Source organism: Metarhizium acridum (genome assembly GCF_019434415.1).
Source record: "Metarhizium acridum strain ARSEF 324 chromosome Unknown scaffold_141, whole genome shotgun sequence".
Lineage (NCBI taxonomy): Eukaryota > Fungi > Ascomycota > Sordariomycetes > Hypocreales > Clavicipitaceae > Metarhizium > Metarhizium acridum.
Window position 1 is genome coordinate 1,191,128 of NW_027094020.1, and position 14,579 is coordinate 1,205,706.

The following is a 14,579-nucleotide window of genomic DNA, read 5'->3' on the forward strand; positions in this document are numbered from 1 at the left end:
TCGGTACGTTTAGGTGTCCAAAAATCGATTTGCTGAAATAGGCTGAAACATAGTTATTAGTAAGCGTCAATCAACTTCAACAAGGCGAGGACACATTTCTCCTATTCCATGTCTTCGCTGCCATGATCCTGACAACATTTTCGCCAATATGCCCTAGGAGACCTCATTCCTCAGAATTTTCATCATCAACCTTGTGGAATAGGACAGATGGCTTTGTACACCGTCCTGCTTTGCTTCAATGGCCGACCTTGCGACGCTTCGAGGGCGAGTTAGCCTCGAAGATGCGCTAGACGAGGATGACGACGTGCTGGCCCAGCTACGATACCCGGGGCAGCAGAAGAAGTTCTGGGCCTCGCTGATAGCACGCAAAGCCGATATCGAAGCTCTGGTCCGTTATCACTTGGGCGTTGACTGGTGCTATGTTTGTGTTATGGACATTTGGAAAGCAGGCAGTTTCAACGTAGTACTCCCTGTCCTTATTCGGACTAAGAGATGTCACGGTAGCGAGCGAGTTTTTGTCCGTTTCCCACTGCCATATAAGGTTGGTGAGGCTATGCATCGGGGTAACGTGGAAGAAAAGCTGCGAACCGAAATCGCGACGTACATATGGCTTCAACAACATTGTCCCGATGTCCCCATTCCCATTCTGCACGGGTTTGGTCTTCCCGACGGAACCTGCGTAAGCTCTATGCCACATGTGCCAGGCTACTTCAGCATGATCTGACTTGCACAGTTTTCACACCCGCAGAACACACCATTTCTCCCGAGAATGATAGGGGGGTTACGACGCCGGTTACTTGGCTTCTTCGGCTTTCCGGTCCCGTCTCACTACATACGACGTGGGTTGCGAAACTCTTTCGACTCGGGGTATATGATCCTCGGCGAGGCCAAGGGCTGCGCTCTTGCTGCCTCTTGGGAAGAGCATCGACACGATAAAGCTTACCGACAGAGACTTTTACGTGGCATAGCGCGCATCTGCCTATCAATGAATAGAAATCCCTTGCCACGAATTGGTTCGCTTAGCCTTGACTCGACAGGCGTTGTCAGTCTGTCAAACCGCCCACTGGATATGTACTTCCAGCTTTTCGAGAATGAAGGCGTTCCATCCGGCATCCCACGGGAGAGGACTTACTCTTCAATTGAGCCCTACATCTCCGACTTTCTTGGCCTACATGATAACAAATTGCTCCATCAACCAAACGCCATTCATAACCAAGACGATGGCGAAATGCAGCTTGCGGCTTTAACTGCCCTGCGGGCCATTATGCACCGATTTATTCGTACAGATTATCGAGGCGGCCCCTTCTATTACACGCTTACGGATCTCCAACAAAACAACATCTTCGTTGACGAGCAGTGGAATATTCAGACTATTATTGACCTTGAGTGGGCGCAGTCGCAACCCATAGAAATGCAGCTTCCACCCTACTGGCTTGCGTCCAAGCCCATCGACGCTTTCGATGATACCGAATCTGTCTCTGAGTTAGGCGCTTTGTTCAATGAATATTTTGATATATACGAAGCCGAGGAAAAGGCTAGGAATGGCGTTTTGCTTCACGGTCCTATCATGCGCCGTGTGTGGGAGACAGGCAGCTTTTGGTATTTCCAGGCCATCAAGGTACCCAAGGGCATGTTCAGAGTCTTCAATGCCAATATCCAGCCGCTCTTCAACAAGGAGCATTGCAGTGGATCCATTTTCGACCATGTCTTCTTTTCTTATTGGGGGTTTGGAGCCCAGGGGTTTATTGAAAAGAAACTCAGGGACAAGGAGGATTACATCGCGCAGGTCAAAAAGGCCTTTGGGAAACCGGCGCTCAGTTGACAATACGGAGTGCAAAGAGGGATAACAGTTTGGGCTGCCAAAGGCGATTTGGCACAGGGAAGAAATGCTTGGGAGATGGGGTTGCTAGCACAGTGATGAATGCTAGCATAGATCAGCTGTGCCACCAAGTTCTTCCAAATTCGCGAAACCTTTCTCGCACATTCAAATCTCTACCCATATTGACCTCGCATGTGGCCCGTCTTCGCAATTAATAGAAGACGTTTCGCATTTAATTAGCCTAACACATACTCTAGGCCTTACTGGATGTATTCTCGGTTCGCTCCAGATAGATGGATAACAAATGAAATGCACCGCCTATCTTAAGAAGGCTACTCGCATCCCGGATGCTATCAGCTACTTCCAACCTCCCAGATCTGGCCCATCTCAGGTGGCAGGCCCGACAATATCCCTGAAGCTGGCTAGGGGTACAGACGACGCCCAACATCGACCTCTAGGCCGCCTACATAGGTAGTTCTAGCCGCCTGACACTTTTACAGAACATGTATAGTGGCATTGTCTATGCCGTCAAGCCCCGCAATCGGACTATGCAACTCCGAGGTGAACATCACAACAGCTTTATCTCGGCCACCGATGGCGATTCTGGGCGTATAACCTCACCTGATCAATTATGACTCCTCCTCCTTGAGTAGTACTACGTATCCCGCATGCCGCAGTAGTGACCTTTGCCAGACTCCCCCGGGACGCGGACAACTCCTCTTGCATCTGCAGATGTGATATGTAGTCAAAACTTGTTCGGTGCTTAGGATTTAGGCAGCAGCTAACCCACGCAGGTGGAGACTCAGCATGTGCTTCTAGGCAGAGAACTACTAACTAACTACCTAGGTAGGTATGCTGGTCTTGAAATAGAAGGTATTCGCCACTTTCTCACTATGACTGATCGTGTGTCCCAACACCCCAAATGTAAGCACGCGTTCCTTGCGGTGAACATGTCCAAACAATCTAAACAACAGTTCGAAACAAAGCGTCTGTGGGAAATCAACGATGCCATCCTCAACGAGAATTACGCGTACCAGCGAACAACAAATGGTCTCCATTACACGTTGATGACAAGCAGGAGTGATCTCCCAGTTGCCTTCTTCGACTTTGAAAGGTCCGTGACAGTCTAGCCTCTTCTTATTAATATGAGGCTAACGATTCTTTAGGAAACAGGCGATGGAGGCACGGGAAAAGGCTTAGGCGCTAGCCTCGTCATCGGGCAGAGGGGCTCAGCGTCTCAGGCGGGCGGGCGGTACATTCCATCCCAACTATGAGCTGCCATCGCAGAGGATTGCCAAGGCGGATACCTTTCAACAGGTGTCTTCATCTGGAAAAGACGCGCAACGAAAGAGAGGCAAGGCAACGGAGGGAAAAGGAAAGGAGTGACCTTGCTCTATATTTTCTTCAAGCTGCCTGTGTTTCCTCAAGTCACTGGTGAAATGAAATATTTTACCCGATGCTTATGCTTGGCACGAATTCTATAATGGATAAATAAGGACGGTGAAGCAACTCTTGTATGAAAAGTCCGGGCCCCTGAGAGGTTAGATACTCGTTCGAATCGCGCCCCAGCGCCCACTTACACGTTATCTCGGTACGGATGACGTTCCTAAGGTCATACATAATACATGAACGACCTCTCCGGCGCGGATGAACGTCGTGCTCCCTAAAAGCCACCCGTCCTCCTCGTGTGCAGGCCAATAGCATTCTCACTCCCAATAGAGTTTCCTTGCAGTTCTGCCTGTACCATGGGCTAGCGCATAACGATTCGTTGAGTGTCGCAGCTAAATAGATGCCCTTGAAAGGCCACTTCCAGTCAAGGTACCCCGTATTCGTCTCCAAAGTAATCCATCGGCGCTCAGGGTCAACGAGATAGGCCCTGTGTCGGTTTGGAAACTTCGGCGGCATCGCATGCCTGTGGGAAGAAGTCGCCTGCCTGTCGCCTTGTTCCCACAGGCATGCATTTCCTTGAGCCTCTAATGGCTCAGGTTCGGGAGTCCCTTCCTTGTGACGGTGCTATTTAAACTCTGGGTGGGTTTCAGCAGATCCAATTTGACCACAAGCGCGCGCAAGTGGCGGCGAATACCGTAGTCAAGCCACGAACCCAGCCACAACACTCTCTGAGATGTGTGTAGAACAGCAAAAACATGACCTTGGATTGAAATCACCAACCACTCCCACATCGGGTAGTCTCTCCAGATTCGGGAGCTAATCAGGATAGCTGTCCTTCCATAGCTCTGTAGCACATCCAGCTTCTCAACAGGAATTATGGGAAAGGGGACTGACAAGCTCTATGTAAGGACACAATGCCCGCCCTCCATCAACCTCTTTCTCTCTCTCTCTGTCTCTCCGTTGCTGCTGCTAACCCTCTCCCTCGTCGCAGATTACACATTCCGAGTGGTCGTCGTCGGGTGCCTATTCCGCCAGTGCAGGCGCCAAGTCTTCGTCACTGGGCGGACCTGGGGCTGCTCCATTTCGTCGTCTGCCCTTTAACTTTTGCGCCGCCAGTCTCCAACCTTTCAAGAACCCAGTTTGTACGCCCGATGGCACCATTTTCGATGTCGAGGTCATAAGCGCATGGCTCGAGAAACACCCAAACCAGAATCCCGTTAATGGCGAACCCCTTCACAAGAAGGATTTAATCCGCTTGAACTTTGCGCGCAATGCTACTTCAGACTCCCTCGGTGCTGGGCTGAGCGACGGCAAAGGCGACTTGATCGATCCAGTCACCTACAAAATCTTCACCGACAACACTCACATCGTGGCTATTCGCCATGGCACGTATGCGAATGTGTTTGCGTGGGAGACGGTAGAGCGCATGAATATCAAGGCCAAACTGTGGCAGGACCTCGTCGACGACGAGCCGTTTACCCGAGCCGATATTATTACCTTGCAAGATCCTCAGAATGCCGCTAGTCGTAATCTCGAGCAATTCAAGTACCTCAGAGACGGAGAAGGGGCACAGCTTACCAAGGAGCAAGAGGAGGAGCGCAGTGCAGGTGGCGTCAATGCCGGCGCGCTGGGAAGCATGGGAGACAAGGTGCTGAAGGCAAAAGCCGCTGTTGAGAAGGCCCGCAAAGCACGAGAAGCCGGGGGAGATGTCAACCGGAGCTCTGGCGCTTTGGCAAAACCCTCAGCCACATCGACGGGTCCATTGTCGACCACGGCGGCATCCCAGCCTGCCATCAAGAACAAAAAGCTGGCCGCAAACGCAGCTGCCTACACCACCGGAAAGGCGGCCGCGAGCTTCACGAGTACTGGCTTGACGCCGGAAACCAGCGGCGAGCGGGCCTTGTTGACCGATGAGGAGTTCATGCTCAAGCCGAAGCGGGTCAAAACCAAGGGCTACGCTCGCATAGAGACCAACCTGGGCGACTTGACCGTTGAGCTACACACCGACACGGCGCCGAGAGCAGTCTGGAACTTCGTCAGGCTGGCGCAGACGGGCTACTACAAAGGCGTCGCCTTTCATCGAAATATACCCAACTTTATGATTCAGGGTGGTGATCCGTCGGGGACCGGCAAGGGAGGCTCAAGTATATGGGGCAAGTACTTCAATGACGAGTTTGACGGGCCACACACGCATAACACCAGAGGCATATGTGAGTACATTATATCCCATTTGTCGACTTTACTTATCTCACTTTGGTTCATGGCCGCCGATTCGCTGACAAACGTCCCCCGCCCTTTTCTTTCACCACAGTGTCCATGGCCAACAAGGGAAAAAATACAAACTCCAGCCAATTCTTCATTACTTACAAAGCAACACCCCATCTCGACCGGAAACACACGATATTTGGACTCGTGGTCGACGGCAAGGACGTCCTCTCCAAGATGGAGGCGGTTCAGACGGACGGGTCCAACAGACCTCTCAACAAAATATTCATTAGAGACGTGGTCGTGTTCGTAGACCCCTTCGAGGAGTTCCAGACACAGAGGAAGGAACAAGAACGGCAAGAACACGAGCAGGAAGAGATCCGTCGCAAGGGCGGCACTGATGACGACAGGACGACTTGGACGGGGAAGCGGATACGGGGGGATGGGACCATCGTCCCGGCCGACGGAAAGGACAGTGTGGGCAAATATTTAAATAAAGATTCTGTTTCAGGTTATGGGAGTGACGGGTCAGAGGCTCTTGGCTCAAGGCTGGAGGGTTGGGAAGAGCCAGTGCGGAAGAAGATGAAGGGAAGTGGAGGTTTTGGCAACTTTGATAGTTGGTAGCAGAGGAGATGCACCCAACAGCACAGATCGTACCCCCAAATCAAGTCGAGTGTAATGATATCTATGGAGTTGATCGGTGTGGGCATAAACAAGTTGACTGTACTGTCTTGTTTAGAAACTGTAAAATCACACATCTCACAAGAGTCAACCGCCCTCCGTTTATAATACTGAGTACTCTTATTCCTGATTTTCCGTTTCGTCCACATTTTCTCGATTCTGGTGTGGTTATCCAACACCGGTCCTTTCACACCCCGTCCTTATCTGGTTTAAATAATATATACAAGAAACAAAAGCTGATACAATAAGGAAGCTTCAGTATATCCAATGAATTTGAGCACATAGCGCCGCTGTAAGCAGCGACGTTGCCATAGAAGGGAACTACCTAATGCGAAACTGCAACGCTGAATGATGCCCTCGCTAAATTGGTGGATTCAAATACCCATAAATGGTGGATTTATAAGCATAGCATACATTGGAGATAAATTACATCAACAACAAGTAGCCATCATCATTTCGATCGTACTACTACAGTGTTTCACACTATCATTGGCAATGCAGTGTCCGGTAGAGAAGGCAGTTTCGAGGTTGGAATCTGATCCCACAGCAGTGTGTGAACTTGCTCCTTGACAATGTTAGACACGACGCGGGCCTGTTCAAATCCTGTTTCTTGATATATGGCCTCTAAGCGATCCAGAACATATGCAAGTGTATCAGGCGTCGTCGAGGACGACATGCCGAGCGTATAGAGTGGCCATATGATGGTATGACTAGCTGTAGCTAAAGTCAGGAACCGTTCTGCTCCTTTCTCATGTCCGCTTGACTGGGTAGGATCAAACAAAGTAGGCTTTCGAGATGCGGCGGCCGAGAGGGAGGAAGCGGTGCCTGCGGTGCTGCTAGAGGCCTCGGGTAATGCTTTTTGATCCGATGGCGATAGGATCCGGTGCGGAAGCTGGGTGGTAGGTACAGGCGCGACGGTGTGGCGACCTTGTCTGTCGCGAACGATATCCTTGCCACTGACAATCCCAAAGTGCTGTGGCACGCTGGAAACAAATGCTTCACCCAGCATTTGAATGAGTTTCATGGCTTTGACAAGCTGAAGCTGGTAATGGTTTGGCAGCATTGTCGGGTCTTCGGTACTGCCGCAGAGAACCTCGACAATAGTCTCCTGGACCAACATCCTCATGGTACGAATGCCATTCCAGGTAGTTGCTTGAGTAAGGCCCCGATAGATGTGGCAGGTGTCTCCCAAAACGGCCGGATGTGGCTTGGATAGCTTCGCCTGACGATAGTACCACCCGGGCGGAAGGCTCGCGATCAAGGCCGAGAATTGGTCTTCCACATCGCACAGCTTCTTTACAACAGCGTCAACCCCCGAAACCTTGCCAGACTTGATATCATGCCGGACTTGCAGTGCATTGTACAATGTGTCAACAACTCGCCATATGGGACCACTGGTGTCAGTCAAGTGCCACAACTCGTTTCGGAGGTCGACCATAGACTGCGGCATTGGTAAGCCGCTACGGATACAGCTGATCAGGACAGTGTGGCAGAGCATGATGAACATTCTGGTTCCAGCCTTGGTGCGAAACTGGGCAGCTCCTCTCATGCTCGCCAAGGTTGCGGCACCGTTGACATGATCTTGCCAGGCCCTAATGGTTTGCGGGGTACGGCCAGAGACAAATTCATAAGTTCCCAAAATAAGCACGGCCAGCATAGTGCTATCCTTGACCGCCTCGGTTGGGTTGCTGAGAGCTAAGTTGGCAAGGCCGAGTGCAATAGTATAGCTCTGGCGGGCCCGTCTAAACGTCTCGGGACATCGAGTGAGTTTCGATAAGCTGGTGAGGCCGACAGCCGTCATGCTAGCAGTGATGCAGTCGGTCGAATCCGTGTCATAGGTAGGCGGCGGTTTCCATACATCGTAGATGAAGTCATAATTTTGGTAGCAGCCGTGGTCAGTGGCAACATAGCGAGCGAAGAAAAAGGCTATGCCACGCTCCTGCAGAGAATCCGTCGGGCCATACGGGATTCTGCTAGTATTGGTGATGGCAGTAGCGGTGAGGGCGGTGGAGGTTCGACTGCTGTAGTCTCGATGACTGCTGCCGGAAAGGCTCACACGAGTCTCTCCCCGGGCACAGTCAGCAGCGTAGTCCTCCTCACTTGATGGAGACGCCTCGCCCAAAAATGGTTGGGGCTGTCGGATAGCTAAAGACGGCGAAGAAGATAGTGAAGACCGAGTCGGGGATGGCGGCGTGTCTGGAATAATAGCGCTGGCAAGTCTGGCCTTCTTGGGTCGCCTTCGGGTTGTGGTAGCTCGCTTGATGACATGGTGGCTCTCATCCCGAAACATGAGATCAACAATGTTGCGATATCCAGGGCATTTCTGCTGGCGCTTTTCGCACTGGCCGCAGGTAGGGGTTCTCTGGTCGCACTACAATGCAGGAGGAGTATAAGAAAAAGGTTTAAGGATATGATGAGATGGAGCCTTTGATGCGAGAGGCGCGAGCGTTGCGCATTGAGAACTCACCCGTATCTTGCGCTCTCGACAGTTGGAACAGCCCTTGGAGGGCTTTCCACAATACACCATGGTGGGAAAAGGTTGCGAGAGAAATGTTTCCTCTTGGGTCAAAAACTAGCCAACAATGAATTCGGTTGAGCACTGTGCCGAGAAAGGAGAGAGAGAAATGAGGCTGCCGTCCGTACGGATAGGGCTGAGAAGGAGCTGAGGTTGGGCCGAGTTGGGGGCGCAGAGGCTCCAGGCACATACAGAGTGATGTTTGACGACAAGCTTCTATGAAGGCATCGAGATGATGACTGTTGAAGAGAATGTTGTCATTGTCAGCTGGAACGGGCCATCGAGCATTGCACTGTTGTATTATGGCGAATGTTGGTCGCTTCTACCACGTGGCCATGTTTATATGGGGGTGAGTACGGAGTACTCCGTATGCTGACTGGAATAAAAATAGAGGAGGAGGAGGGGACTTGACTCTAGGAAACCGGGTCGCTGGGCGCTGGGAAGGAGCCAACGACGCGCAGCTACTGTACGGTGCTATCAATCAATTGGTGAGGGCGGGAATCCGGCTGCGGCATTTTAGTGTGGCGTCGCGGGAGAAGCGCTTGAGCGCGTTGCTAGTCCTTGCAAAGCACTCGAGGCCACTTGAAGCATATGGGAAACTTTGGAATAACCAGTTACAAAGTAACAATACACAACTGCACAAGGAATGGTAAATTTAGCCAAGGAGCTCGTCAGTGTACTTTTTTTTTTACTCAGTGGCTCGTTCACTTGGTCGCTGACGGATAGAAGTCTCAAGTGGTACGGAGTAGTGGTCTCTCTAATCCCACGAGACCTTGCAGCCTGGGGGTTACATTGAGATTGTCAAATGCAGCCCCCCAACTTTATCCCTCGTCAACGGACCCCCAAGCCATGCCTTACTCTTCCGTATTTGTACAGATGGCACGTCAACTACCTAGGTAGATACGGGAGTAATATATTTTGTAGGCAGATTTTATACATGTACGACATGCAAGGTCCAGAACTCACCGGCTACGCAATATGTTTTCCTAGATACGGCAGCACCACGATGCACATCATCCCTCTGCACACTTGCATGCAAGCCACCCACCCACCCCAACCGGCCCCGGAAACCGCCCCCAAATTTCACGTCAGGCTCATCCAGCCGTCATCCAGCCGTCCTGTGATTTGTGCCACTGGTTGGTTTTGGCTTGTGGTTGGAGCGGCCTTCCCGAGCGCCTTCAGCGAACTCTTCAACCAACAACATGCATCTGTATTTGACCCTTTTGAGCCATCTTTCTCCACCCCCTCGACCAGTTTTCCTCGTTCCAGTCATCCATCAATAGGCAGTCAGTCGTCTTGCCTAAACCAATTCTGCATGTGTCCCGAGTGGTCATCCACGCTTGGCGACCAAGGCTTCGTAGTAACTTGGCTCACGAGCATTGCCCGCTTACCTAGGTGTGTAAGCCATCCACCTACCTAGGTATTTACACACTAGTCCATACAGTCATGGTCTGGAACTGTTTGTACTGAAACTACGTTTGTGCTATCTCTTCGCCTCTATAATGGTCAAAACGTCCCGAAACGCCCTAGGAAAACAAGGCTCGGTGCTGCCTACTGGCAACGGTCCGGCCGATTTCCAGCAATTCGTGCTCCAGATGGCCAGGCAAGAAGTAGTGGAAGAAATAAAAAATTCCATATATAAAAAAAGAACATATATACACAAAATGACAGACCGCAAACAATCCGTGCCTCGTAATATATACACAATTCAGCTGTGAAAGCAGCAGTATATACAGCTCTCTCTCTCTCAATCTCTCAATCATATATACTCCGTACATGGACATGGACATGTACACGTGCCCCTCGAGGCTCGCAATTTGAGTGAATACGGTAGCTGACCGTGCCAAGAATAAATTTACACATTGAATCCAGCACCCTTCCTGTAGCTGGAAAATAGTCACGGGTGGTCTCTAGCCTTGGAGGGGCTTGCCGACGGAAACTGTCAGTTCCTGGGGGTTTGGATCGTTTACGAACCCAGATTGGTCCTCGCCAGATGACGGTCCGACATCATCGTAGGGGAACGCGTAACCTCGACTCTGGACGCTGACCTGGTGGCAGATTCGCGAGTAGTGATTGGTAACCGCGTCCTTGTAATACGTATCTACCTTTTCGCCTTCGGGCTGTTCCGCATTCACCAGCAGCGTGGAGCGGTTAAATGCAGCAGCAATTCGTGCTCCAATGTTGAGCATTTCATCGGATACACCTTTGCCACCGGCGAACGGCCCAGTGCTGCAAGTGAAAATATCAGACGCTGACGGTTTAGCAAAGGAACCAACCGAGCCAAAGGTCAGTTTGCCGTCCTTGACACGACCAACGGCGTTCCCCCATTTGAACTGAGTATTAACAGTCAAGTCTTGGGACGTGTACTTTTCCCATACAGAATCGACGCAAGACTGATAGTACCCGTCAAACAAGCCATTGATCAAGACGCTGCCTGAATTCGGGCTCAAAGCTCGCAGGTTGGTCCCTGAGGGCGACCGTATGACGAGCTTGTCCCAGCCCTTGCCGTCACTCTTGCCCTGGGCCTCGAGCTCAGAGCAAACCTTGTCCAGGCCGTCTGAGGGCATTCCGGGCACAGTCTTGACTTTGCCGTCTCCCGTCTTCAGCTGCAGGGAAACAGGGAGGCTGACAAAGTCAACAAAGGAGATGTTGGCATACAGCTCTTGCTGATTCCAAGTAAACTCGCAAAAACCCCAATCCAGGTCGTAATTAGGGTCTGCAGGGTTTGTTGCGGACGGTTCAACCAGCGCGGGTCCGGGGTTGATGAAGAAAGTCAGAGGCTTCTCCTTGCAAAACCAGATGCGTGCGCCAGAGATGCGAGGGACGGAAATGGTTCGTGCGGTACCGGAAGCGCCGATTGGAATTGCGCAGTCGGCACCGAGCGGCTGGAGAGTATCGCTGGGGTTGGCAGGACGGTATGGTGTTTTGCCATCTGACCCGAGCAGCATGACCCCTTTATCATCCTGGCCGGTGATGTGAGCATAAAGCTGTGCAGAGCCAGTGTCGTTGCGAAGAATGACATTGAGCGTTGATGCCATGATGACGATCTTTCTCTTCCTGTTTGACTGCTAGGATATCTCTATTGCTCAACGTTAGAAGGTGCGTGAGTTTAGGGAGTGAGAGGTTTAAATACATACGTTCGCGTCTCAGGAAAGGGGCTGGGGGGGGTGTTGGATATGGACTACAAATCGTGATTCTCATGAAAGCGTCTCTCCAAAGAGGCACGTTGACAAGATGTGATGGGTAGACTATAGCCGTGATCCTTGGACGCGCGGGACTTCACTTTATACCAGACGTCATGACGGCTTCTTGTCCTCCAGCTCCCTTCCCCCCTCCCCTTCCCCCTTGCCTGGAGATCAACTTGGTGTGGAGAGAGGAGTTCCTGACTATGCCATTATGACCTTGTGCCCCAGTTTAAAGCCCCAAAGGCCCCAGGGTTCGTCGCGCCGTGCCGTTGCAGACCGGATCTCAGAGTACTAGGTACCTGGCTATCGCGCTTACGCACCACAATATACCATGGTGTATTAGTGTGTAACTACTTCTTATGCATGTGGGCAAATATATTCTACCACACAGAGTACTGTCGCCAGGGTCAATCGGTCAGGCCCAGTGGCTAGCTCGCCTGTCGGGAATGGTGGCATACGTAAGGAGCGCACAAGATGACATCAATCTTGGCCATTGGCCATTTGGCCGTATGGCATCGTCAAGGCCACGGGACTGCCGGCGATCCTCAAGTGTTCTCAAGTTCTCCCAAGTGCTCCACGTTTCTTCTTCACGGGGCTCGTCAGCCACCAGCCGTCGCCCGCCGCCGGCCATCACCCGTACTTCGCTCCATTCCATCACGTTGCTGGATGGCTTTGGGGTCCGGTACTGTTGTTAGTGCTATGCCGAGCGATACTAGCCAAAGCTTGTTCTTTTGAGCGCAAATCAGAGCAAGGCTGGAGCGTGACATGCTCCCAGCTTGCCGATCGGTGGTCACCTCGCATCTGGTTAACCATCTGCATCGCGTCGTCGCCATCTCCGCCGCACCTCCTTCTCGTCAGATGACTTCAATGTTTGCGCCTCGCTCAACCATCATTTGCTTGTCGCATCTTGGCCCGCCACCCACCCATAGAGTTGGAAGTCTACTGATTTTGGTCAGCGGCGTCGCTCTATTATATCACCATCTCATGTGCAAAAGAACACATGGTGTCCAAGTTAGTACAGAGAACCAAACTGGCATTACGGCTAAAGTTTCATGCTGAGCGTCCAAAACAGAGCACGCCAATGCTCTCTTCATATCTACAATGCTTGGCGCTTCCATCATTCTCACCACACCTTCAGCCCAGATCCCAGCACCGGCCCCGTCATCAGTAATGTGTATACAGCCATCATCGGGGCCAGCGCTGTCTTCAGCGACTTGGCCAGATGGGATCCGTGACTACCATTCTCTTCACCCGTCTCATGGTTACCAGTCTTCACGTCGTCATGGGAGGAATGATCTACTTGGCCAGAGGCTGCTGGTGTCGCGTCAGATATAGCACATACTGTTTCCTTCTCACCATGACTTCTGCACGTATTGTGCCAGTCTCCACGTCTCTTGGCGTCGGAAGAGTTGAAATAGGCCTCCACGGACTTTACGACAATCACAGCGTCCGATGATGGTGGACCGCCTGACCACAATTGATTGCCGTTGCTCCAATGCTGTAATATGAGGTGTCCACCACTTGACGGAACGTTCTCGCCCTTCATCTCGCCTAACCTTTCCCCGTCGGCGTAAAAATAGACGTGACCCGGCAAGTAGTCGAAGCGATATTCATGGAAGCCTTTGGTCGGATCAAACGTTAAATTGGTCGTCTTAAACGTCCCGGTCTTGCTCGCGTCGTAACCATCTTTTGCCGATAGGCTGGAGTGGATGACGAGATTCACGGGGAAGACCTTCTTCACCTCGTCAAACTGTCGGGAGAGAAACTCCATGTCGATCTCTTGTGTGTCGTTGGAATACTATAATTTCTTAGTATCGGTCTTTGCTCCTCAAATACTTCGAGCGCATACGTACCCAGAAAAACGCTGCACATGTACCACTAACACTCGAAAGCTTCATTGTTGCTCGGTAGGACCCCCAGAACATGTCCCTTCGGCTTGTGTCCAGCTCGGCAGCGGATATCGCATTCAAGGATGTGATTTGACTACCGACTCGAAGAGCTATGCCTTTTGGCTGGTGTACATCGCCTTGTACGTCTTGCGGTTCCGGGGGTAGAAACACATTTTCCGGGAGAAATGTCTTGCCATATGTCCCTCTGCCAGCTTTAGCAGAGACATTAAACTGCTGCTTGGTCCACTCAGAAGCTTGCGATAGGTCCTCAATCGATGCAAAGTCCGTTCCTAGCTTGTCCGTAAATAATATGGGATTATTTCCAGGCTGCCGGCCAGTCATTGAATATCCGCAGGTACATATCGCGAGGGCGATACGAGGCACAATCAGTAGACTAAATGCCAAAGTCCAATGCATGACGGACATTGAAGTTGTTTTTGAGATGATTCCAGTTTTCCTGGTGTCCTTTTGGAAACGCTGGCCTGTTCAGCTCATGAGCTTTTCTGTCAGTACCTACACACAGGTCCTTGTGTCATATTCAGTCTCTTGATTGACAAGAAATTCGTTGCAATAAGTAAACAGGTTTTATCGTACCAATGCAGACTCAGCGGATCGAATGCTCAGCAAGGGTGTCAGAAGATGTCGACAAACAGAAATGTAGGAATCAAATAGCGTTCAGGTGCTACTTCTGAATTCTGAATCACACCAGACATCATCGACTGAGAGACGACGCACCAGGGAAGGTCTTCTTACCTCCAGAACGAACCTTTCATGTCTGCTATCTGGCAGGCAGGCACAACCCCCTCCCAGCTATTCTGTTGTATGTATTCGGGTATCCTGCAGGGCTCAAAGACTTCACCAATCTGCAGGAGACGTCAACTGGTAGCTTTTAGACA

General features: G+C 51.3%; 5 protein-coding genes across 6 annotated transcripts; 2 read left to right on the top strand and 3 right to left on the bottom strand.

Annotated features, from left to right (window-relative positions):
• Positions 1-15: 15 nt before the first annotated feature.
• On the top strand, positions 16-2,485 carry J3458_009016 (uncharacterized protein). The gene is made up of 2 exons (XM_007814645.2): positions 16-679; positions 734-2,485. Exons 1-2 carry the CDS (start codon positions 239-241, stop codon positions 1,820-1,822), a joined length of 1,530 nt encoding a protein of 509 aa, XP_007812836.2. The 5' UTR covers positions 16-238; the 3' UTR covers positions 1,823-2,485.
• A 1,478-nt stretch (positions 2,486-3,963) lies between these two features.
• cyp8_1 (cyclophilin peptidyl-prolyl cis-trans isomerase Cyp8) lies at positions 3,964-6,203 on the top strand. Its single transcript, XM_066119514.1, has 2 exons — positions 3,964-4,111; positions 4,200-6,203. Exons 1-2 carry the CDS (start codon positions 4,085-4,087, stop codon positions 5,724-5,726), a joined length of 1,554 nt encoding a protein of 517 aa, XP_065975309.1. The 5' UTR covers positions 3,964-4,084; the 3' UTR covers positions 5,727-6,203.
• Positions 6,204-8,998, bottom strand: J3458_009018 (uncharacterized protein). Of its 2 annotated transcripts, XM_007814642.2 has the most exons (3): positions 8,802-8,998; positions 8,562-8,666; positions 6,204-8,465 (listed from the first exon to the last, which is right to left on the bottom strand). In XM_007814642.2, exons 2-3 carry the CDS (start codon positions 8,619-8,621, stop codon positions 6,573-6,575), a joined length of 1,953 nt encoding a protein of 650 aa, XP_007812833.1. In that variant the 5' UTR covers positions 8,622-8,666; positions 8,802-8,998; the 3' UTR covers positions 6,204-6,572. The 2 variants fall into 2 exon arrangements, with proteins under 2 accessions (XP_007812833.1, XP_065975310.1); XM_066119515.1 differs by having other exon boundaries at positions 6,204-8,998.
• A 1,222-nt stretch (positions 8,999-10,220) lies between these two features.
• J3458_009019 (uncharacterized protein) lies at positions 10,221-11,961 on the bottom strand. The gene is made up of 2 exons (XM_007814641.2): positions 11,747-11,961; positions 10,221-11,688 (listed from the first exon to the last, which is right to left on the bottom strand). The coding sequence occupies exon 2, from the start codon at positions 11,645-11,647 to the stop codon at positions 10,520-10,522; it is 1,128 nt and encodes a 375-aa protein (XP_007812832.2). The 5' UTR covers positions 11,648-11,688; positions 11,747-11,961; the 3' UTR covers positions 10,221-10,519.
• Positions 11,962-12,442: 481 nt separating this feature from the next.
• J3458_009020 (uncharacterized protein) lies at positions 12,443-13,712 on the bottom strand. Its single transcript, XM_066119516.1, has one exon. The coding sequence runs from the start codon at positions 13,563-13,565 to the stop codon at positions 12,918-12,920; it is 648 nt and encodes a 215-aa protein (XP_065975311.1). The 5' UTR covers positions 13,566-13,712; the 3' UTR covers positions 12,443-12,917.
• Between the last annotated feature and the right edge of the window lie 867 nt (positions 13,713-14,579).

Excerpts from the sequence above, each read along its gene's own strand:
- J3458_009018 (XM_007814642.2), bottom strand. The coding sequence starts at position 8,621 with ATGGTGTATTGTGGAAAGCCCTCCAAGGGCTGTTCCAACTGTCGAGAG. Across the intron at positions 8,466-8,561 it reads GTCGAGAGCGCAAGATACGG|TGCGACCAGAGAACCCCTAC; the intron begins GTGAGTTCTCAA and ends CCTGCATTGTAG.
- J3458_009020 (XM_066119516.1), bottom strand. The coding sequence starts at position 13,565 with ATGGAGTTTCTCTCCCGACAGTTTGACGAGGTGAAGAAGGTCTTCCCC.
- cyp8_1 (XM_066119514.1), top strand. The coding sequence starts at position 4,085 with ATGGGAAAGGGGACTGACAAGCTCTAT. Across the intron at positions 4,112-4,199 it reads AGGGGACTGACAAGCTCTAT|ATTACACATTCCGAGTGGTC; the intron begins GTAAGGACACAA and ends CCCTCGTCGCAG.
- J3458_009019 (XM_007814641.2), bottom strand. The coding sequence starts at position 11,647 with ATGGCATCAACGCTCAATGTCATTCTTCGCAACGACACTGGCTCTGCA.
- J3458_009016 (XM_007814645.2), top strand. The coding sequence starts at position 239 with ATGGCCGACCTTGCGACGCTTCGAGGGCGAGTTAGCCTCGAAGATGCG. Across the intron at positions 680-733 it reads GTCTTCCCGACGGAACCTGC|TTTTCACACCCGCAGAACAC; the intron begins GTAAGCTCTATG and ends TGACTTGCACAG.